Source organism: Metopolophium dirhodum, chromosome 4 (genome assembly GCF_019925205.1).
Source record: "Metopolophium dirhodum isolate CAU chromosome 4, ASM1992520v1, whole genome shotgun sequence".
Taxonomy (NCBI): domain Eukaryota; kingdom Metazoa; phylum Arthropoda; class Insecta; order Hemiptera; family Aphididae; genus Metopolophium; species Metopolophium dirhodum.
Genome location: NC_083563.1, coordinates 18269823 through 18294625, shown reverse-complemented (window position 1 = coordinate 18294625; position 24803 = coordinate 18269823). Strand labels below are relative to the sequence as shown.

General features: G+C 26.9%; 2 protein-coding genes across 3 annotated transcripts; both read left to right on the top strand.

The window, feature by feature from the left end:
• The first annotated feature begins 107 nt into the window (after positions 1 to 107).
• Positions 108 to 5527, top strand: LOC132942567 (conserved oligomeric Golgi complex subunit 8). The gene is made up of 10 exons (XM_061011110.1): positions 108 to 277; positions 356 to 425; positions 1047 to 1118; positions 1179 to 1573; positions 1639 to 1852; positions 1918 to 2069; positions 2150 to 2422; positions 2487 to 2693; positions 3126 to 3269; positions 5226 to 5527. Exons 2-10 carry the CDS (start codon positions 380 to 382, stop codon positions 5325 to 5327), a joined length of 1605 nt encoding a protein of 534 aa, XP_060867093.1. The 5' UTR covers positions 108 to 277; positions 356 to 379; the 3' UTR covers positions 5328 to 5527.
• Positions 5528 to 11254: 5727 nt separating this feature from the next.
• On the top strand, positions 11255 to 23179 carry LOC132943375 (elongation of very long chain fatty acids protein 7-like). 2 transcript variants are annotated; one of them, XM_061012342.1, is made up of 8 exons: positions 11255 to 11499; positions 16920 to 16977; positions 18973 to 19163; positions 20593 to 20676; positions 20761 to 20817; positions 20907 to 21012; positions 21315 to 21448; positions 22967 to 23179. In XM_061012342.1, the coding sequence occupies exons 2-8, from the start codon at positions 16920 to 16922 to the stop codon at positions 23135 to 23137; spliced, it is 801 nt and encodes a 266-aa protein (XP_060868325.1). In that variant the 5' UTR covers positions 11255 to 11499; the 3' UTR covers positions 23138 to 23179. The 2 variants fall into 2 exon arrangements, with proteins under 2 accessions (XP_060868325.1, XP_060868326.1); XM_061012343.1 differs by lacking the exon at positions 11255 to 11499 and adding an exon at positions 12213 to 12362.
• Positions 23180 to 24803: the final 1624 nt, after the last annotated feature.

Here is a 24803-nt window from a genome sequence, read left to right as displayed (position 1 = left end):
GTCGGGCGACTGGCGATTGGTGAATGCAGTTGGTTACCAAAAGATAACAGACAACTGCGCGACGTGTGATAACGCGTTCGTTGTTGATGTGCTGGACGACGATAATATAAAACTATAAAATTAGTATCATCATTCGTCGTACACTGTTTAATTTAGTCTGCAATACAACTCACTGAAGTAGCCGGTACTGAGGACATCATCATCAATATATACTAATACATAATAATATATTATAACAGTATAATATGTTTGTGTGTAACTAAATTAAGTTTATCATGTGGTGTATCTGACTAAAACCTTTTAGTAGTAACTATTATTATTACTGAAATTAAAGGATTATATTGTTTTGAAGCAGATAAGGATTGAAGACGCTCACATTATGGATGGCCAATTGACAGATTTACTGTTCCCAGACGGAATACCAGGTAATTAGGGTGAACGACATTGATCTAGTGGTGTGGTAGGTAGGTAGGTATAAGTATTATGAGATTGGAAGTTAGTTGTCATTATTCCGCAGTTAAAATCTGTGAATACATACCTAATTGAGGTTTTATCGAAATATTCAATAATGCTCCATGTCCTTAACGCATTAAATCATTTTCTAGATAATATCATAATCGGTTATTTACATTCTTAATAACTATTAAGTAATAATGTATCTTCGGTCACCTATCAAATAGTATTATATTATAATATATTATACAGTGCATTAGGATTTTTGCCACTGTGGAATAATTTAAGTTTATATCTTAGGGGTGCTATAATTATGTAACGCTCACAGAGCCTTGGAGGTAGCATATTTATTATTATTCAGTTGCTCTGTTTTTAATTTTTTGTAGCAGCCTCAATATTTTTATTTGAGTGATATAACAAAACAAAATTTAAAAATAATTAATTCCCATAAAAACTAAACCACAGTCAAACCTAACACCTGTGTTTATTCATAAATCATAATATACCATCTACTTAACACATTATTTATGCAATTGATTATATTTTCTACTTTATATTAGGGAACTGTAAATTTATATTTTGCATTTTTTTAGATGATATAAAAACTGATCCAAACATAAAGAATTATTTAGATCATCTTGGAAAATGCACAGCAGAAGAATTAAGTATGTAAAAATAAAATATGTTTAGTTATAATTTACTATTAAATTTATATATTTTTTTAGGTAAGGAACATAAGTCATTAGAGGATAAAAACGTCATCATTGTTAAAATGGTTAAAGATTTAGCATTAAATAACTACAAAACATTTGTTAAAACTTCACATTGTTATGAGTCTGTGTATAATAAATTTGATGATACACAACAGAATACTATTACATTAGATAATTATTTATCAAAACTTAAAACTGAATGTCAAGAAATGTTAAAACAGTGGGCAGATGTTAAAGAAAAACGGCATCGTAATACTTTAGCTATGACTTGGAACTCCCGTATCATGCATCATGCTCTTGAACTTCCACAGCTCATGTTATCCTGTATACAAAATAAACTGTATGAAGATGCACTAAAATTGGCAAATCATGCTAAACATTTACCCAATAATGTACCAGCTGTAAAGGTTAGTGTCATAATAAATAATGTAATAATAATTAATATATTGTAATAATTTGCATATAATCTTAGTTATTACATGATGAAGTAGAAAAGCATCGTTTAACTTTGATGTCAGCACTTTGCCAAGAATTGAGAACCGATTTAGAATTACCACTGTGTATGCGCATTGTACGACTATTAAGAACATTAAACATAATAAATGAAGAACAGTTGGCTGTTAAGTTTTTACAGACTAGAAATGCATGGTTTAATGCTAAATTAGAAAATATTCCTGATGAGAGCAGTAAGTTGATGTATTATATTGTGTTAAAATGTTGAAAAAAAGATAACAATATTTTGTGTTTATAGATAGCCAACACCTTTTGGAAACTATTGAGGTATCACGATCTTGTCTTTCAAATATAGCTACACAATATAACCTGATATTTTGCTCTGAAGATAACTCTTCTGATACTGGATCATCAAAACTACAATTCTATTATTCTTGGACTAATCAAAAGGTGTTTAACAGTATAAACAATGGTTTATATATTATTTTATAATTTATTTCATTAACAAATAATACGTATACATTTTTTAGGTATGTCAATTTATTAATATACTAAAAAAAGACCTTCCAAACTGTCGACCATCATCATTGGAAACAATTTTCACACAATGTATGTACTTTGGACAATCATTGGGACATATTGGAGCTGATTTCAGGGGTCTGATAGCACCTGTGTTTATCAATGTAACTGTAAAAAGATTTTCAGACTTATTAAAAATAACGGAAATTACTTGGCTAACAGATTTACAAACATTTTTAAAAACGAATATTAAAAATGTTAGAATGAACCAAACTCATGATGAAGTAAGACACCTGTTTGTAATATATTTATAATTAATAAATAATATAAAAATTTGAATTTTATTAGGTAGATGATATACCATCACCTGTATTTGAATATTATCCTTTGGCAAAATTTTGTAATGGTGTAATGAGTGCTCTGAATGACTTAGGAGAGTATGCTCCATATGCAGCTGCCGATGAAATCACCAAATGTTTACATACTACATTACATAATGCGTCCTGTGCATTATTCTCTATGTATTACCAAGACGATTTTAAAAGCTATGATGAAGTAATAATTATTTATTATATTATTATTATAAACTAAATAAAATGCCTATTTTGAATATTTTCATATTATGGCAGTTAAGTTATATCTTTCCTTTTTGCTGTTGTTGTAAATTAAAAGATCTTTTTCAAGAAGTTTCAAGTATAATATTTATAAAAAGTGTTTCTGTAATTACAAAATTATTATATAAAAATGTATCTGTACAAACCAATATTATTATTCAATGAATTCAAATATAATGTATTTATATTTAATATTTATGATTAATTAAATTGTGCTATTACACAAAATTTTAAGTAAATTAAATTTTTACACTCAAATTATGCACGAAGACAGTGATTTTGATTTTATATTTTTAATGAGTTTTAAAATATTGAATTGAATAATACATATCAATTAACTTTATAGAAGTTTTAATAGATTTGTAATTTATAGGGTGACAAAAAAATATTTGGACAACTCTGCATTTGTTTTTCAACTGATGTTGTACCATATGTACAAAGATGTTTACACAAAGTGTATGAACCAGCTAGTATAGCTGCTTTCATTGGAGTGACTACAACATCACTCCAGAAAGAGGTAATTTTTATTATAAAATAATACAACTGTAGTTAATGTAATAATTTAGTTAAATATCTTATTTAACTTAGAGTAAGTTTAAATGTGTAGTTAAATTACCTTAATTAATGAAAATTCAAGAAACATCTAGGATAAAATATCTAAAAGACATAGTAGTGAATTTTAAAAACAGCTAAAGTATATTATTTTGAAATTATTATTATTATATGCATATAATAAAAATACATCAATTATTCAAATTTAAAAATTAAAAACTAAAAATAAAAGATATTATACTTTTAGTGATAAATTATAGGCTATACCAGGGATCACCAATTAATATTTTTGGAGGGCCACATTGGGAATTTTGACAATTTTCGGGGGCCATCTAAATATTCAAAGCAAATATTTTTAACATATTGTATTATAATGAAAAGGAACATAGTGGCCTAGTGGCGTTAATAATAATACATTTAATTAAATAAATAAAAATAAAATACAAATGATTTATTATGTGAAGTCTCATAATGACGTTTGATATTGAAAACTTTAAAAACAGCTACTGTCTGGTGGCAAATCAAAAAAACTGGCAAGGCCACTGAGCTTACCTATGTACTTTATTATCGGTTTTACTTTTTTTTTCATTGTCTGAGGGCTGGATAATATTTATCCGAGGGCCGTATCCAGCTCGCGGGCCGCCATTTGGTGACCGCTGGGCTATACCTTTCAAATAATTTATAATATTTCTTTTGCCACATTGCTATTGAATTTCTAAAATTCTTAACGCCGTGTCTTTATATTTTTCCTAGTCAAGTATTTTCTAAGTAGTCCAATAGTGGTCGAAATAGTTCTTTGTGTTCCATGATATAATCATTTTCATATATGTGCTTGAATCTTGTTATCACATCCCACTGTTACTTAAGCAAGTGCTAGCAACATTTGTATTTTAATACAAAATTCTCCATCAGTTACATATTTTTCGTCTATTGTGGTTATCAATTGTATTGTTTGCCATACTCACTGACTTAAGTGAAACTGGCAACTACGAGAAATTATATTAGGAAAATTTTCCTTAAATGCCAATATTGCATTTTGTTCAAAGTTAGTCATAATAGTTTTAGGATTTAATCGTATATGCGATTTTACTGTTTTTATTAAATACGAATATGTTTAAACTTTTATCAAGTGATAATGCAAAAATAACTGGTATTACAGTATTATATTTCAATGTGTGATTAGTATATATTTTACACTAATTTTTTTGTATATTTGTTGCATATAGATGGAGCGCTCTTAAATTTACCACCCACAAACCAATGTTCAGATTCAGACATTAACTTTAATCATCCCTCACGTGTCACTTGTACAAAATATTAAAATTCTATTTTTGTAGAAACGTTACTTTCTTAACTATCGTACAAGATAAACTAACTTTTAGTAAAGTACTTTTAGTTTAGGTCAAGAATCTTTGAGACTGTTGTCTGAATCATGAGGGGGATATTGAATCCCTAAAATAAAACTTGCATACGCTTAATTTGCATTGGACTCTTAAGCTGAATTTGCAGTGTGTGGGTCCTAAATTAGTTATTAACTTATTTAAAATATTTAAAATGTCTATAAATATTAGGAACCAAAAGAGTCAAACTATTTTTAAAATTATATAGGTAGTCTAAAAAATACCAAAATAAACATTTGGTGAACAATTCAAATCTCTAGTAATTTTTTTTTGAATAATTAAAAAAAAAGCAAAAACTGGTTTTAAATAAAATATACCGGTTTTTACCTTTTTTTGTTATTTATCAATGTACATTTTAGGTACCTACTTCAAGTATGTCATGAGGTTTAAACGGCCTGAAAATAATAATTATTGAGTGTTCAAGTACAAATGATTATAAAGGGTGTTTATTATTTTACTAGATTAGGATACCTAACCAATTTAATTATCGACATTAATAATTTATTTATCTTTTTTTACAGAACCTAACATATATTGATTCAGAAATTATTAATGAACCTATCAAAGAATTATTGGATGAATTCGAAAATATTACTGTATTAAATAACATACCGACAGAGTGAGCCTACATGTTTTAGCTTTAATTACATCTACCACTCTTTTTGCTAATTTTAATAACTTATTTACTTTATATATTTTGTTTATTAAATTGAAGTAATTTATTCTGTTTACATTACTTCTCGGTATTATATTTTTAACTAAATGTTAATAAGCTGGTAGTTTTTATTATTATTATCATTATAGTTGTATTATTTTATTGTTATTTATGTGTATTTAAACTTATCTGTGAACATTTTATTTATGTTTATTTAAACTTATCTCTAAAAATTGTATGCAAATATTTTTTATATTAGTATAATTTTATATCAAAACCAGGCAAAACATATGTTTATTTTTCCAATAGTGCCATTTGACTTAGCCATACAACTTCTAAAAATACATTTTAACTCATAACTCATAAGATCAACTTTTCCAACTTACAATAACTAATAACCATTATTTTTTTTTTAATAAAAGCATCCCATTACTTTCATATAAACTTCTGTTTAGGCCATTCTACAGTAAATACCAAATATTCCTATACCTCTTAAATTTAAAAATATAAAATATAAATTGATTAAAAATGGAAAAGCCAATATCATGTAGGTTGTAGACCAGTGACGTTATATAGAAGAAACAAGGATGGACATTACTTGATCAATAGTGAAATATTTACGAACAGTACCTCTATAATAGAAAACGTTAATGTGCATCACTGTATAGTGTATGGGAATTATTTACACTACACAGTATAGGAGCGTTTTCATAACACACTGTTACGATGGAAATATATACACACTAATGCAATTTTACTACACTTAAAAATATCTCTACCAGTAGGTAGTACACTTACTGCTACGATTAGTCTGCAATTTGCATTCCATTTACATCTTTAGTATATAATTGTCTATATTAAATTCATTAAAAACTGGTATTTGTTTCCCTGAATGAAATAAAACTTAGTTATTAACGTGTATGATAGTGTGACAAATGAAATTTGAGCCACATTTAAAAATTAATTTTGGTTATTTGTGTTGCTTATTACCTACCAACTAGTAATAATAATTAATAATTTTTTATTATTATTATTATTTAAAGCCTAGTATAAACTATGATAAATAATTAATAATTATGCATATAATATATAATTAATTTAATAAACAATGTATTTATTTATATAATATAATAAATATTAATAACTAATACTGGGATTTCGAAGTATAGGTATATACTCATCATTGTTTTCCGAATCTAGATACGTGATGCTCATTGATACACACGTTTCATGTATTTATGAATCAAAACAAGAAGTCATTATTTTATAATTTTTTATTTTTTTTGACAATTTTAAATTTCTTTTTCATTTCTTATAACATTTTAGGATTTTTGGAAGCATTTTTTAAGTTTTTGAATCCAAAATTTTAAATTAAATTTTCATATTTTTAGATACTATGTTTTTACACAAGTTTAATTATCATTTAACAAAGTATAGCTTTGCACAGCCATACAAGTAAATAAATAAATTATCTAAATCTATATAAAAAATAATAATAATTTATGGAATCATAATTCAGAATTTTAGGGCATAAAAGCATTATTCTTATTCGGGTATAAAAATCCCAGCCCTATATAGTAGGTAATAACTAATAACATGTTTGCAACCCTTTTAAGCATAATTCTTGTGTTGGGGAATGGGGAGCAACCAGTATTTACCTATATATAAGTTTGAGTAATCTAGTTTTGAAAAAAATTTTTTTATAAATGACAAATAATAATATATTGTTAAAATTATAAATATTGATATTAAGTTGCCCACATGTGTATACGTTGCCTAACTTAACCTTAGAGTTATAGGTATTAAATTTTCAAGTTTTTTAACCAAAATTTTTTACTGCAACAATACCAGGCAAGTCCACTTTTGACAATTGTTCAGGAGAAAGAAAAATGAATTTAGCCAATAGAAAATTAAAAAAATAATGTACCTAATTTAACAACAAACAATGGGGTATCGTATAACATTGTTCATGTTCTAATAATCTAATGAACATGGTATAATAATTTATGCAATGGACTTGCATGGCTCTTTGATCATTAAATATAATATTATGTAGGTAATATTGTTATCAAGCAGAAAATGAATGATAACAATATATTAGCTGCAAAAACCAGGTAAGTTTTCAGATCTGTAACAGTGGCGTACCGATAGGGGGACAATTCGCCACGGGCTGATGACTTTAGAGCCCTCAAGAAATGTCACAAATCCAAAAATAAGATCACCATTATTACAAAATATAAATATAAAATGATCTTTAAAAAAAATTTAAATTCTTATAAAATGAAATCACTCTGAAATTGAATACATTTACTATTTAGATTAATGACTGACACAATATAGGTTATATATTATAGATTATTTTATCTGTTACCTATAGCATCTCGCATAGGCGGATATTGGAAGGGGGGTTAAGCCCCCCCCCCACCATGTATGTGACCAAATATCCGCCTATATCATCTCGTCTACGTTGGCGAATGATATTGTAATAATTGTGAAACGGTTAGGTTAGGTTATCCTTTTGTTAAAAATGTAGACGGTAGATCCTTTTCAGAAAAATAATATTTTATAGTGTCCAAATCTGGTTTTAAAATCGGACTTCATGGCTATTATAATTCAAAAAGCGAGCTGTAGTTAATCGGCCCAGGCTATTATTGGCGTGCGCAGACTTTTTTCTCAGGATATGCTGGTAATTTTAAATATACCTACCTAGCTCAATACAAAAAATAACTCCCAATAACTCTTAATATATAAATAATTCGTCTTACAATATAAAATACGAATCAAAATTAAAAAAAAAAAAGGTGGGTAAGTGGATGTCACTCTGCTGTACAATAGGTTACAAGTAGATCACTGTAATGGATGGTGTTAAATTTGAATTCAATGATATAATATCATTGTATGAGAAAAACGATTCTGAGCGAAAACCGTCAGTCAGCCTATGATATTACCAAGTAATAAGTATATTTGATGATATTATTGTGAATAAAATAATTTATATATAACCTATTTACGTGGAGCCTAAGAGCCTTGTGTTCAATTTACAATCTTTAGCTATAAAAGTTGAACATTTTATAAATTTTTAACTACAAAATAATTATTAAATTATAAATTTGATAAATGTTGTCAAAATTCGATCTTTAAATGCTTATAAAAAAAAATTGTGCCTATGTATTTTTAATATTTTTCAACTGATATTGTATTAATATATAAGGAGCCTTGTATTAAATTGTCACACTTTTTGGCCCAACAGATAAAACTTTATTGATATTTATTGAAAAAAAAAAATAAAAAAATTGAAAACTGAAAATGTCCGTAAACAGCTCAAAAAGATTCAAAATATTTTCAAAATTGTATGGTGTATAGAAAATGCTAATATAAACATTCAGTGAAATTTTCAAGTATCTAAATTCGTTCGTTTTTGAATAACAACAAAATAAAGAAATCGCTACATGAGAAATCGAGTGAATATCCAATGTTGTAAAAATTTGAATTTCAAACGCTCATAAAAATTTAATTTGACTTTCTTATAGACATTTTTTTTTTGATCAAGGTAGACAAACTTATGAGGAATCTTGTATTACATTTTAAAACCTTAGATTTAAAAAGAAAAATTTTTACGAATTTTTAACTCGAAATAATTTGCTAATTTTCATGATTTTTCCATATTTTGTCAAGATTTGAACTTTGAATGCTTAGAAAAAAACTGTGACTAAGGATTTTTAATATTTTTCATTTGCCTTTGAAACAATATACTAGGAGCCTTCTATTAAATTTTCAAGCTTTTTTAGCCAACAAATAAAATTTTTTTGATATCTTTAGAAAAAAACAAAAAAAAAAATGGAAAATGAAAATGTCCCTAAACAGTTCAAAATAAATCAAAATATTTTGGAAATGTTATAGTGTATAGAATATGCAAATATAAACAACCAGTGACAATTTCAAGTATCTACGGTCATTTGTTTTAAAGTTACACCAAAAACCAAATTCATGTTTGTGAAAAATCAATTTTGTGTAAAAATTCCCGTTTTTCCTTAACTTTTCTTTTGTTTATCTTGTCGCTTGTGAAAACTATTGGGAAATTTTTACTTTTGACCCCCCCCCCCCCCAAAGTACTAACTAGATTCACTTTCCTATCAGAAAAGGTACTGTTGAAGAAAATCGAAGCATTTTTACTGCTCTAAAAGGTGTTCTCAGACACAAAAAAAAAAAAATAAAAAAAAAACACATCATTGTAAAATCAATACATTCATTGCTCCGCTCAGAATCTAAAATGAACACGCTGCAAGAACTAATTTTTGGTTTAAGGTATTTTAATTTGAAAAGTTTGTATTGAGAATTCATCTCATTAAAATTACAGTATGAAAACCTAAAAAAACATGATCATATTTATAATATAAGAGACAAATAATTTTAATCTAATTAGTAAAAAAAATTATTTTTTATAGAAGTATAAAAATAAGCAACTATACAGCGCTGAGTTCAGAATTTTCTATGACAAAACTTATAATTCTCACGAAATAATAGATTTTGATTTCAACTATTAACATGAGTTGCCAACTATTTTAATATGACGTATAGAGGCTACCTCGTGAGCCCTTTATCTGTAGGAAAAAAAGGGTATACAAGTGGGTACCGCTCTGCTGTAGTGTACAAGTGGGTAGCTGGTGTCAAGTGGGTCTCTTTAATATGTAATAATAGATAATGTGTTCGATATGAATTCAATGATATAAAATCATTACAAAGGAAAAACTGTAATTTATTACATAATATCAGTTATTACAAAGTATATTTTATGATATTATTATATTGTTATTACATTCATTTATTTTACTATTCGATATTACTACATTAGTAATAAAGTAGATTGAATTATTTTTTTCCGAAAACATTTTGAAAATGTTATTGCTTGTATAAAATTAATTATATTTTTTAATTACCTACAATAAAATACCTAAAATAATTATTCTTTGTTTAAATATCTAATTTTGTCCTAAATTAAATTTAAAATATCTACAAAAAAAACTGTTTTTATATTTTTATTAGATTTTTCGGTTACTTATTCGGTTATAATTTAAGCTATTTATCGACATCCGACTTTTTTTTAGTTTTTTTTTTCTGCTAGGTTAATAACAAAATTTTCACTCAGTCAAAATTCAAAAAGCTTATAAATTTAGTAGGTAAAAGGTATTTTTATAATATTTTATCATAGTTATTTAAAAATATTAAAAATATTATATAAGCACGGCTTAGAAAAAAATTTGTCAAAATCACAAAAATGTGCAAATTATTTTGTATAGTTAGGTACATCCATTACAATATGACCTTCTCAATGACGAAGTACACTGAACTTCTACAAATGAACTGCAGATAAGCAGTTACCTAATATCCCTATTATCTAATGTGTCGGTACATAAGGTAGGTATGTAAGTTTGATTAGGTATAAAACGTTATTTGTCGTTTTTAATTAGACATCGTGACAATGCGAATTCAATTGGACATATATATTATCAATTATAATACCACTGGACTTTGGGTTCTTAGAACATCTGAATATAGATACAATTATAGTATAGGTACCTATATGATTTATAATTAGGTATTTAATTTAAACATAAACATGGGTATTATTAGGTTAGGCATCATTACGGACATAATTATATAATATTGGCTAGGAGTCTATAGGTAGTAATAGGACTTGCACCACAAAATGTTAATAGTGACGTTTTATGATAATCTAATGGGTCTTCTCTTGATATACAATTCAGTGTGTTGGTGTTGTTTGTTAACACGGAATAATATTATAAAAATTAGAATTCATTATTCAATTAAATAATTAATACCTAACTACTTGGAAATCAAACTCTTTTAGGGTCAAAAGCAAAAAAAAAAATCGTCCTTGGTCAGTTGATCTACAGAGCTCAGACTGCTCTTCAGAGTTAATTTATTTTAAATTATATTTTCAATATAATCATTGTCAATCCTTTTATATGGTAAATTGTGTTTATTTATTGTTGTGCAACTGTACACCTACCTGCGTTGTATGCGTTCAAATTTAAAAAAAAGTATAGTCATATCATTCAAAATATTGGAGCAATCTACAATTATTTAATGACAAATAAAACTTAGTACCATTAATAAAGGTATGTTATTTTTCAAACCATCGTTATTAATTAAAATCACATTTTTATAGAACTAATTACGTGGATATCGTGTAAGCCAGAGAACCTAACCGGTACTTGTATACATTTTTTAGACCTTTTGTAAAATATGATACATTATAGACTATAGCTCATAAACAGGTGTAACTATATACCTATTTTAAACAATAATTTACAATATAATATTATTGGCATCTAAGCTTAAGACAAAAAATGTTAGGACTGTAATGTTATTGTCATTAGATTTAAGATTTTGTATAATCTAACTATTGTACCTATAGTTACCCATTTATTTTTTAATATTAGAAGATACCTTAAATATAGGCATATGAAATATATACAGTAGCTTTTTAAATATTTTTCTACAATATTGCTAAATATTAAATTTTTTTTTAATCTCACATTTGTTAAGCACAACACTACAACATACTTGTATTCTGTAAATTGCAGTACCTTGCTACTTATGAATGGTCTGCTTCAGAAATATTCAGTAAAATTATTAAATGCATACAATGTACAGTGCAGTGAAGTCATATTGTTTGGATCATATCGACTTCCTGCTTGACCTTTATATATATATATTCAAAATTCACTATTTATTCACATCATCTATCGACTAGGTATGCAGATTGTAGGAAGCTATGACTTAGGTATAATAGCTAAATGTACAAATATTGAAGCCAGATCCATTTAAAAAATGCACCTTCAATAATATTTAAGTGAAGGTTCATTTTTAATTCGTAAATAATTAAAAATTGTATTGTGTACCTATAGGTATAACATCAAATTAATAATAGTTGTGTAACTTTTTTGTGTTTATATATTTGGATTATAAGAGATTAAAAGTAAGTGTTATTCATTGGTTTTTAATTTTGTGTAATATATACATGTATAATATGCATATTATGCATGTAAAGGGCATAAATTAAAATCCTAATCTAATATTGGTTCTTCGTTTTATTTTAAATTAAATGTTACGGGTTTATCTTTAATCAATTATTTTTATTTCTAACCAGTTACTTGCATATATTGTATTCTGTATACTTGACCACATTTTTTAAATTTATTATCATATAATTTATTATTTAATTATATCGTTTTTTTTTCTTGTGAATAATAGTGTAGGTTTTATTAAAGGTATTTCTAGTATAATATTATATGATACTATATTTCTATAGAGTAGGTATATGCCAGGGGAATAATTAGGCAGGGGGGGATAGATCAGCCCCCAAAACTTTTTTTTTACTGCCAACATTTTGATCAAAATATTGATAATGACCCAGTGGCGTATATAGGGGGGAGGCCCTCTAGGCCAGAGCCCATAGTGTAATTGCAGATTCAATTAAACCATTTCATGTATATCTACACTGTTTACAGTTTTTCATCATGATTAATTTAGCCGGTTGTTTAAAATCGTTTTGAGGAATCAACAAGGAAATGTTAGATTGTCAGGACTTGCTTTGATGCCTATGATGTGTTCAATTCACAGTAAGACAATATTAAAATATATATGTATATATGAAATTGTCAATATTTTAAAAAAAAGATAATAATGTAATAATTGTAAAACATTATAATAATAAAATTAAATTGCGCAATTTTTATTTGTATTTATAACCACCCAGCTCCCTAAAAAATGTATAATTATGGCTATGTTAGTCGCGCTATCCTGACTAATGATAAATTGGCCCATAGTGAAAATAATTTGTATATACGCCACTGTAATGACCATTCATGTTTGCTAAAAACGTATATCTCCCCCCCCCCCCCCAAACCAAATTCCTAATTACGCCACTCATAGGCTATATTCATTAAATAATTCATTATTATTATTAATCATCTACATTTATCTATTATTATCATTGATTTTATAATTCGTTCCATTATAATATGCAGTGACTGATCAATTAATTAATTGTATGGTCACGTTAAGTTAATTATTTTTCTCATGTGAATTTTGTATAAATTTGAAATTTATTGTACAAATTATTATTTTTTAAATGAACAAATATGAAATATTATTTAGCTTGCTACATTAACTGTTAATGATTTAAAATCAATGATAAATCCTGTTACATGCAATGAAAACAATGTCTTTGAATCAATGAACGTTTTAATATTTATTATACTGGTTCACTTTGAATCTCTAATTATTAAGCATTACATACTATTTACTGTTGTTGATGAGAGAGCTCGATATGTTCGGTACACGGTCCGTATTACTACTGACTAGTGTCTTTATCTGGGTGCATTATTAAAGTCACCCAAGATAGTCGTCGAGCATACCAAACATACCGGCCACCTTGAAATCTAAATTTCAATAAAATATACATAAATATAAAAAATAAGTTATGATGACAATAATGATTTACAATAATTAACAAATCCTTTGATCTCACTTCCCACCGTGGCTATAGAAAAACTATTACCCTAAAAAAGTACGCAAAAAATGAACGTCCTTAACCAAACTCGTATGGAATACCAACGTCTGATGCCTTGCCTTGCACCTACCATCCTACTCTGTCCGTCTACGCAGTTTACCTTGAGACGGCCAGAGTGATTCTGAGATTACTCCGTCGGCGATGGTTGTTTACCGCGTTTTTACGAAGTTCCGTCGGAAACCATCGGTTGAAGTGGCTGAAGTTTCACCGACTGTCCTAACGAAACGATAGCCCGTGTACGAAGCCAAACCAACAGAATCGAGTTCTGCTTATAATATGGGGGTAGGATGATACGACCTTGGCTCGACCGCAACCCTGAGCGACCCCCTTAATCGTACTACTGTTATAAGACATATTTTGCCGAGCCAATCCTCGGCTATCGACCTTCAGGGGCATGACCAATCTACGTGCAACCAGCTGTGGGACCCATCTCGTGGTCCCATAGACACGACTGGTACTCGGCTGAGGGGTATGACCCTTTTCAACCAAAAATGAAAAATAGTCGATTCCCGTTTCCGCCAAAATGTATTTTCGTGAAAAGACGTCTCCACCAAATATTATTTGGGAACCATATGCTGTACTAACGTAACTGCAATCACGTGAAATAAGAAAACGTTCTAATCATTGAGCAACTTAATATCCTAAATAAATAGTAATATAAATATATAATACAATTAATAGTAAATTATAAAATTATCTACGTAAGCCAAATAATTGATTGAATTAATAAGACGTAACACGGACATTAATATTGTTGTCTCTGTCTCACAAGTGCGTAACATAACAAATGTTACGCTCAGCAGATAACGGTTAGCTCCGTTAGTTTAAAAATTAGTGTGAATTGACCTTTTATAAAATTTAAAACTAAGATTATTATTTACGGCACCTCATAGGCTTTTATTTATATATATATTTGCCTTTTTCGTTTCGGGCAGAAACTGTCAATATTATTTTGGCAGAAACGGGTAATAGTGTAGCACCCTGTCCAGTTGACATTGTGACACTGGGACTGACGCTGCACACCACCACTTGACTGATCGGATGTCTGTCAAGTGACCACTAGCCAAGCCGCATGATCTACCGACGCGGGTCAGTCTATGTACGTCAAGCTGTCAACGGACGTATATTCGATATTTTGCGCCGGTGCAACCCATTTACCGTAGCCCATTTGCGCCCAAGATGCGCCCGATTCAGATCAGATGAAAACCGTGTAACGTTGCCATTTATTGGGTACTATATTGGTATAACAATAAAATCTAAAATAATATTTTATCGTTTCTCGTGCTAAGTAGATGTTTTTTTTTTTTGATTTACAAAACTTAACTCCTAATTTAACTATTAACTTGCGGCGCGCGTATTTATCCGAATTTTCTGATTACATGTAGAATAATTATATCATTGAAGGATGTCCATTTCCACCACCAATTTAGGCTGAACCTCCATCTGACGCACCTCGCACTACAAATTGCGCTCAATCATTTCACAAATACTTTAACTCTCAATTTTAATCACCTCATCTGCGTTATTGAAAATTTAAAACTAATACAATTGGAATCATATTAAAAATAAATGAGATCAAAAAGGGTAATATAAAACCAAGACACAAAGACAAAAAGGAACAAATTGTTTTTAGTTATGAAGCGTGGAATGAGTACAAAAAAATATTTAAATAGGGTAGATAGTAAAATATACTTAAAAATAACTGCCTATAAATTTCGGGGAATGGATTTATAATAAATGTATTATTATTGTAACTACATAATTAATTTTAGTATTATTTGACATTCTTGTTATTGATTAATGTTTATATAGTAGCTATTTATTATTTATATTGATTTTATGTAAAAAAGTAACTATTTTAAATTTATAATTTAATGCAATATAAATAATATTTATAGATATAATATAATATGTACAATGTATAGTACTTTATCATTATTTTGAAAATGATTTACTTTTTTCTGATTTGTCTTAAAACGATCTTAAGCGATAACTGCCAGCATCGTTGTATGCAAAATGGGCGCATTCGGGCTATAAATCAGGGAGTTAAGTTTTTTATTTTGGAGGCAAATGTCGGGGTGAAAACGGGCTAATCTAGGGCGCAAATGGGTTACAGCCTTTTGCACCACTCCTACGGGTAGGAACCCTCCCACCCTATATCATTCACCCGGAAACGCTATCTATTATGACCACCGACCACGACGGGCTGGGAATTTAGTGCCCTAAGAAAAACTTACAAAATGCCTTATAAAAACGCATTCGTTTAGTTGGCTCGTACCTACCGAATTTATTATGGTTGTATAGAATTTCAATTGTAAGAATGAATTTCTTGTGTTGATATTAGAATACAGCTTTGTACAAATCTCTGTTAAAACCATAGAATTTATTATTTTTTAATTTTAATTTTAATTTACGAATAAAATGAACTAAAAATCTTAAAAATTGCTCTTAAGCATTAAAAAAATTCGGCATATCCATTTACCAAGACACGAAGCGTTTGTACCAAAACGATTACCCAGTAGATAGAAAAATGCAAAGTGCTTTGAAATGTCAGTCCTTACTATAACTATTTATACAATTATTGTAAAACCTTCGAGTTATAATTTTGTTTTTATAGTTGTTACTTGTAGGTTGTTAGTTAATACGTATACAAAATAAATGTTTATGAATATGCATATTTTTTAGTTTCTGTAAAATTGAGTTTTAAATTGTGTTACTTTTCTCTAAATTAAGGAAGCATACATGATATTATGCTAGCTATTAGGATATAGATAATATATATTTTTGGATGAAACTAGTATATTTAAAATAAAATATATTATAATTTGTTTAAATACTACAACGACAATGTGAAAATAAAATATACACAATTGTGATATATATATATATATATTTATATTAAAATTCTACATGTTTAATCACCATTTATTTAAATATACTTATATTTTTTTGTTAATATAGATGTCTGTGTTATTGAGCAGTATTCAGCAAGCTACAGAATGGGTAGAACAAAATACAGGTAAATACCTAGTTTAAATAACTGTATAGGTAGGTATAAAAAAAAATTCATCAGAGGTAAAGAGTGATTCTTTTAGCAGTAAACACTCTACATTTAAAAAATAATAAGCATTTGAAGTTTTGATGCGTGAAGTGGTGCATCAAAAATTTCGAGGGGCAACTTTTTCTACTTCTTTTTTTATAACTTTAAATGCTTAGAAAAAAAAATAATATATTTTTCAATATTTTATATTTTCATTAAAATATTTTTCTTTAGATAATTAAGTTAATAACGTATGATTCCGTTTAAAATTCACTAATCAGTATCTAGTATCATTAATGATTATAGACTACCTATATAGTAACAATTAGTGCACCATCTTACCAATTAGCAAACATAAATGTTTGATAACTATGAGATTTTTCCTAAACTATAAAATGATAAAAACAAAACCAGTTGTAAAGGAAATCGAAAGAAATCATCCCTTCATCATGAGGTCATCTGGATAATGTTGATTTATAGTGAAAAATAATTACAGTTAGGACCCAGTTTGTATAGTATATACTTGTTATTTAAAAAAAAAATAGAGGCCCAGTCATCAAACTGTCATTACTTAAAAACGGCTGTTTATTAGATAAATATTCGATACAACCTTCTAAAATATTTTCTATCTACTTACGACAATGCATAGTAACAATAGTAAGTATTACAGAAACGGCTATTTTGGCGTATCTGCCATAATATATCACCTACATGCAACATCAGGACTGCAGTATGCTCTCTACCATTGTTACCACTCTACAGCAGTGTTCGGACACATCAAGATGAATATCTAGATAATTATTTGTTCATCTTTAATCTTATCTCGAAAAATAGTTACAAGGTATCTAAACGTTCGTCTTAGACAATTTTTTTACTAATCTAAATAAATACATCTAGATACATTTTTTATTGATAAAAATCGCGAATTTGTACAAACGCATTTTAAATATTTATACAGATTCTCAAACCAAGTTTATGGTTTATTAATAATGTAATTATTTTTATTTATATCATTATTATTATTATGTTCCTAGTGCCCAACTAAAATATACCTAAATTTAAAACCTATTTAAAAATAAAATTGTATCTTTTTTTTACCTAGATAAAAAAGTATTAATCTTTATCTTTATCTGGATAAATATGAGTTAAGTTATCTTTTATATATCTATCTAGATACATGAGTTGCATTATCTTTATCTTTATTTAGATAAAAAAATACTTATCTAATCCAAACACTGCTCTACAGTAATATTTAATTAATAATATTAAATTCTAAGTGGATGATGTAAAAGTGGTTTTAGTGACGTATCAAATAATACTCGAAGTTTAGTGTATATATCATTAAAAAATGATTATACTATCAACGGCACGACGTCTCGTTATTTTTATCACTACTTAAATGTACACTTTTAAATGTTGTTCTTTTAAAATACAGTTACTAATAAAATAAAAAAAATATTAAAATATTTTTACCATGCCTCTTTAAAAGTTGTTAAAATGTGTCCTAACCTAACCCAATCAATCGACCTAAAAAATGTATATAGCCTTCCTCCCCGCCAAATACCAACTAGACCCAAATTTTAAAGTTTGATATTAAATTATTTTTCTGTTGCATATAGTGAAGACAATCCCACAAAAAATAACAAACATAATATCATAGTAAAACCAATACATAATACATTCATGCCCCGCTCAGAATCTAAAATATACTTACCTACATTAGGTATTAAAATTGAGAAATTTCCTTATTTTACAGGTACCTATAGTTAGGTATCTATAAGTATAGTTGGGTAATAGATATCATACGGGATATAATTATTCAATAACTTAAAATATATTTGTGAACATAATATTATTGAATTTATACGAATAACGACGTTTAATGTATAAAACTATATAGTTATATATTTATAACCTATATACTCTGCAATTTGTTTGTTTCGTATTATTAAAAAAATGTTTATTCTCTTTCAGATCCTATTGTTAAAGATCTTTGGTTTATGGGATCAATATGGCCAATTACAATTGTAGTGATTGCATATTTGTACTTTGTTCTTAAACTTGGACCGGAATTTATGAAGTTTCGTAACCCTTACAACATTGATCGCATTGTTATGATTTATAACGCCATACAAGTTATATTTTCTTTGTACTTGGTGAAAGAGGTAAGAGAACAATACTTAAAATAAATGTTAAAATAAACACCAAAAAATATTATTTGTTTAGAACATTAATATAGGTATTTAAATAATAATTTTGTTATATTTTAACGATAAAAATTCAACGTTGGTGTGACACTTTATTTTAATTTTAAGAGAGTGGAGGAGTGCTTGGTGTACCTATCAATTTAACTGTGTTATTAGTTATATCACATTCTAAAAATAATCTGAAAATAAATACAATTTTAACAGTGTTCTTTTTTCTTAGCAAAAACAATTTTGGTATTCAAATTACATATTAGTTAACACTTAATAATAAGTACTTAATTACTATATTATAATGATACAATAATAATTAAATATGAATTTGTGAAAAAATGATTTTAACGTAATTTTTCAATAAACATTCAATAAGAGTTTTAAAAATTGTTTGATACGCAGGATGATTTACCAATTAAAATTAATACCATTTAAAATTTAATTTTTTAATTTTTAAATATACTTATAGACCATATTTTTAAATTATTTTTTAGTACTGTGCTGTGGAGATACAAACTTCTGTTTTTCAAATGAGAACCTCCCCCCCCCCCCTTTTAAACTGTAAATTATTCATTGGATAATTTTTCTGAAGAATTTGAGGTATCAGAATTAAAATTCGTACCTACTAGTAGTTTTTGAGTAAGTTATTTAACTTTGTGTTGTATGGATAAAAGTTTCATGGTAATATATTTATATGATATTATGGGGCTATCGTGGTGATTTGAATATTTGAGTAATTAATATTAATCTATCAACATTAATAATTTCTAAAAATGTCCCAAGCATAATAAATACTAGTTCGAATATTTCGTCTATTTTATAATATATAAAACCATTTTTAAGGTCTATTATTATCAGTTCAGACATTTTAATAATTAAGAAACTATATATATATCAACGTTTAAAAAAAAATTATCCACTAAATAATTTACAGGAAAAAAGGTGAGAGGTTCTCATTTGAAAAACAGAAGGTTGTATCTCCACAGGTCACTCTTTAAGTAGTAAAAAACATTTTAAGAATTTGTAAAATTTTCGGAGTAGGTATTTAAAAAAAATTTCATAATCAATATATTGAAGAAATTCATTATGAAAAGAACAAATAAGGGGAGGGGGTATGCTTGTAAAGAACCCTGTATATACATATGTTTTATATAGATACAGTGATGAACAGTGTATTGGGATTTTAAAATTTGTATGAAAATTTCAATAATAATACTATTTTATATAATTAATTTGAAAACACAATATCAACTCTTATACACAGTCTAATTTCTAAATAAAAATCAACACTGTATGGTATATTAAATTAAATATAATCGTTTCTTATAATATCTTACAATATAATATGTATGCGTAAATAATGTAATTTTACATGTAATGTTATTCTCGTCGATAGGCATTTAGACTGGTGTGGCTGCGAGATGATTACCGATTCTATTGCATTGAAAGAAATAAAGAGGACCCTGATATAGCAAACCAAGTAATTTTAAATTTCTTACGTGCCCATTTTACTTACAGAAAAAAAAATTAAATTGTTAAGAAAATAATATTGTTTATTTTTTAGCAAATATATTCAGTTTGGCTGTTCCTCATTAGTAAATTTCTGGACCTCCTAGACACAGTAATTCAACTTTGATTAAATAAATAACATATTTTTCTACTTTCAACTAATAAGTTATACTGAACACTTTGCATTAAAAATGATTTTAGGTTTTTTTTGTACTAAGAAAAAAACAAAGTCAAATAACGTTTTTACATGTTTACCATCATACTTTGGTTATAACATTCGGCTGGTATTTAACTAATTTTTATCCAGGTATAGTATACATTACAACCATAAGAATCAGTGGTGTGCGCATGTTAGGTGGGGGGGAGGTTAGGGGGATATATCCTCCCCATGGGCTTATTATTTTTTTGTTCCTCGGACTTAAGAGTTTTACTACACTTAAACGGTTAAACGTAAATACAAATTACAACTGAGAAATTAAGGTTAAATGGAGTAAAAATATTATATTATCCCCATACCAAGTTCCTGCGCACGCCACTAATAATAATCATCAAATAATTTAATAATTTATTCGTCAGAAATTGTATTACATAATGTTAAATCAATTTTAGGAGGACAAGTCGCATTCTTTGGTACCATTAATGCATTTGTGCATGTTATAATGTATAGCTACTACTTTTTGACTATAATAAACCCAGAATACAAAAAAGCCTGGTGGAAAAAATATTTAACGACTATACAACTGGTAATGTATACTTATTGATTTTAAATTTATATTATGAGGTATTTATAAGTAGTTTACTTTTTAGTTAACTTTTAATTTAATTTATCAGTGAAGTCTTGTCGGAAAATAATTGGTTGGAACGTATTTCGTTTTAAGTATATTTACTCAGAAACATAATGCGTTTGGAAATAAAACCGTTAGAAAATATTATTTTTGAATAGTTTTTTATTGAAAATTATTTTGTCGGATTACCTAGTTTAAGTTAGAATTCAAGCCAGAAACGTGTTTTGTTGGAAATGTATTTGCTCGAAACAGTACACCGTAACGTAACCCAATAATATACCTACATTTCCAGTGAAATATTTCCCATGGAAATAAGTTTCTGAGAAAATACGATTCCGGCCAAAAATTATTCAGTAAATTATTATTATAGTTACATCGATAATATTTTTCTTTGATAGCTATTAGTATTTTATATAATGCTCATACATTTTTCATTGTAAATTCGATTTAATTTTAGTTATTAAGTTATTTTGTAATTTCTATCCTCTAATAATTACTACACTTATACTTAGTACCTATTTCAACTTTTGCCGGTGACCAAAATATAAATAAATAAACATATGCTTCCTATACAATATTTTACATGTAAATACGTAACCGAATGAATTCGTTTCCGACAAAAAAATACATTAAATGGATTACGATTCCAAAGAAATATAATTTAAATAAAAGTACAGTTCTAACATGACATGTTTCCGATGAGTTATTTTTCCACAGTTGGTTCAAAACTAACAATTTTCCAACTTTTTACGACTGTTACCATCTATTTTAATAATATACCTAAATTATTTATAGTAATATAGTGTTATGTTAGTCAAAACAATACCTAGTCAATAAATATAAAATTAATAATATATATAGTGTTTCAATTTTTCAATGCATTGATAAGGTTATTAAAACAATGCTGAAACAAAAATTTAGCGTACTGTAAAATCAATGTACAAAACATTATTAATGTTTATACAGTATGACGAAGGTTGGTCTAGTTTAGTTAGTCTCGCTATTTGTTAACACATCATTTAGGTACAATTATTAATTATTATTCACGGACTTAAAAATGTAACTATGATATACTGATGTCTTATAACTTGAAGGTTTTAACTATGGGATTATATTATATAGGGAGTCCCTCTAAATATGTTTTTCAAATTATTAAAATATTTGTATTTATTTGTTTATTAACAATAATGTAATTTAATGTAGGTAGTTAGATATACAATATATTTTGTATTTTAGCTCTCTTAAATTAAATTTAACGATAATTTATTTATTTTGTTGCTTCTCTCATGCTAAAGGAAAATTATATACTATATGTATCGTGTGTGTGTGCTTGAGGAATTTTGTCAATGGTTTGAAATTATTATTAATATAATATTATAATACCTATGTATTTATATGCAACAAATTAGTTTAAATTATTTGTGAACATAATGGGCTTAGACTTAAAAATAAGATATTATTTTTATTATTTTCTAGGTGCAATTTGTCATTACTGGACTACATGCATTAATTACGCTATTTGAGCCTGACTGCGATTTCCCAAGATTCATAATGATATTAGCAATTCCACAAGATATATTTATGTTTATTTTATTCTGGGACTTTTATAAAAAAGCATACATTAAACCAAAGAAGATTAAACAATGATGAATTTGCAAAAGATTATAAAATAAAAATATTTATTATTTATTCCGTACCAATTTTTTTTTTTTTACTTATATTATCTCCATATTTAACGGAAAGACAAAATGCTTATAAAATACTGATTTTATTTTTCAATAAGTATTCAATTTAATAAACTTATTTTATGATATAAACAGTTTTAATAAACAATACGAAAAGCACATAAATCATAATATATTCAATTCAAACGCCTTTGTACTATTTAGGAATTTGGAAGAATTGATTTGTAAATAATTTCTTTAAACAATGTTGGTATGCCACTTTAATAGGTGTCTACTATATAAGTACTAATATCTACCAACAAAACATTTTTAGAGAATAGGTGTATTCAATTTTTGATATACTAAGTTAGATAAGTTTCTGAGTGATGGATAATATATTAATTAATCAAATACAAGGCATGTAATTGGACATAAGGACTATAAATATATTAGAATCTTCCTACGCCTTGAGTTTTTACGAATAGAAAATTCTATGATAAAACTCTGTTATTTTGTATTATTATTATTATTCAGTTTTTTACTTCAGCTGATATACGAAAAAAGAATTTCCCTTTTTTAATGAATTATTAAGTTTAAACAGTTGATTATTTCAAAAAAATGGTATAATTATATAAATTTATTTTGGTTTTTATGTAAATATTGCAGTTGGTAAATAAAATTAAAAAAAAAAATTTTATAATATGAGAGCGGTTTATTCATTCAAAAAAATATTTTGTACATAATAATATTAAATATTATTTTCATGAAAATCATAATAACCACTTTATTTTGAAATTATTCCCACTGGTTTATTTAATTGCTTGACTCACCTGCGTTAGTTAAAGACTTATGAAAATAATCATTAATTACCAATGATTTGGAAATTATTGTAAATAACAAACAGTCTCATTCTCTCATTATAACTACAGATAATTGTATACTAGATTAATTTCTCGTACTTTATAGAATATAGGTATAGTTAATGTACTATATTATAGAAAGGAAAAATGTAGGTAAGTGTACATTAGTTTTTTTATATTATGTATTACTTAAAATGTTCAAAAGTTGTATTGCTTACCATAAGGATACGTTGTAATCATACGCTATCACGAATCTAAATAAATCTAGCCGATGGTTCATTTTATAAGATTTTGTATACGTATTATTAAGTAGGTATAATAATAGTTTATGCGTTCACACTTTTTATTACCTAGTGTATATTTTTTTAGTTAGAACAAGTCAATCATTGGTCAATCATTGGTAAAATAAATAGTCAATATAATTATTTATAATGAAAACAATATCCACGTTACAAAACACACTGTTCAAGAAACTATAACCTTTTTAATTATTACCTAATTATTAATTTTTGTGAAATGTTAATTTCGCAGATAATGAATTCAAAAATAAAAATATATTCTATTTCAATGTGCAAACTTGTCAAGAATTCATCATTCGAATATAATTAATTGTTAGTTTATAATCTTTTACTTTTAAGCTAACGACTTCTGGTACGTCCATACTAATCATGGATGGTTACAAATAAAAAACTATGAAAAAAAAATTGGAAATTTGTTAATCTGAAAAATCTAATATTAAGAACAATTCTTATCGTATAGACAATCTATTCATCATTCATATTATTGTAT

Bases quoted from the DNA above. Each gene is read 5' to 3' on its own strand.
- LOC132943375 (XM_061012342.1), top strand. From the start codon at position 16,920: ATGTCTGTGTTATTGAGCAGTATTCAGCAAGCTACAGAATGGGTAGAA. The intron at 20,677-20,760 runs GTAATTTTAAAT...TTTATTTTTTAG, and splicing joins ACCCTGATATAGCAAACCAA to CAAATATATTCAGTTTGGCT. The intron at 21,449-22,966 runs GTAATGTATACT...ATTATTTTCTAG, and splicing joins ATTTAACGACTATACAACTG to GTGCAATTTGTCATTACTGG.
- LOC132942567 (XM_061011110.1), top strand. From the start codon at position 380: ATGGATGGCCAATTGACAGATTTACTGTTCCCAGACGGAATACCAG. The intron at 1,119-1,178 runs GTATGTAAAAAT...ATATTTTTTTAG, and splicing joins ATGCACAGCAGAAGAATTAA to GTAAGGAACATAAGTCATTA. The intron at 2,423-2,486 runs GTAAGACACCTG...GAATTTTATTAG, and splicing joins TGAACCAAACTCATGATGAA to GTAGATGATATACCATCACC.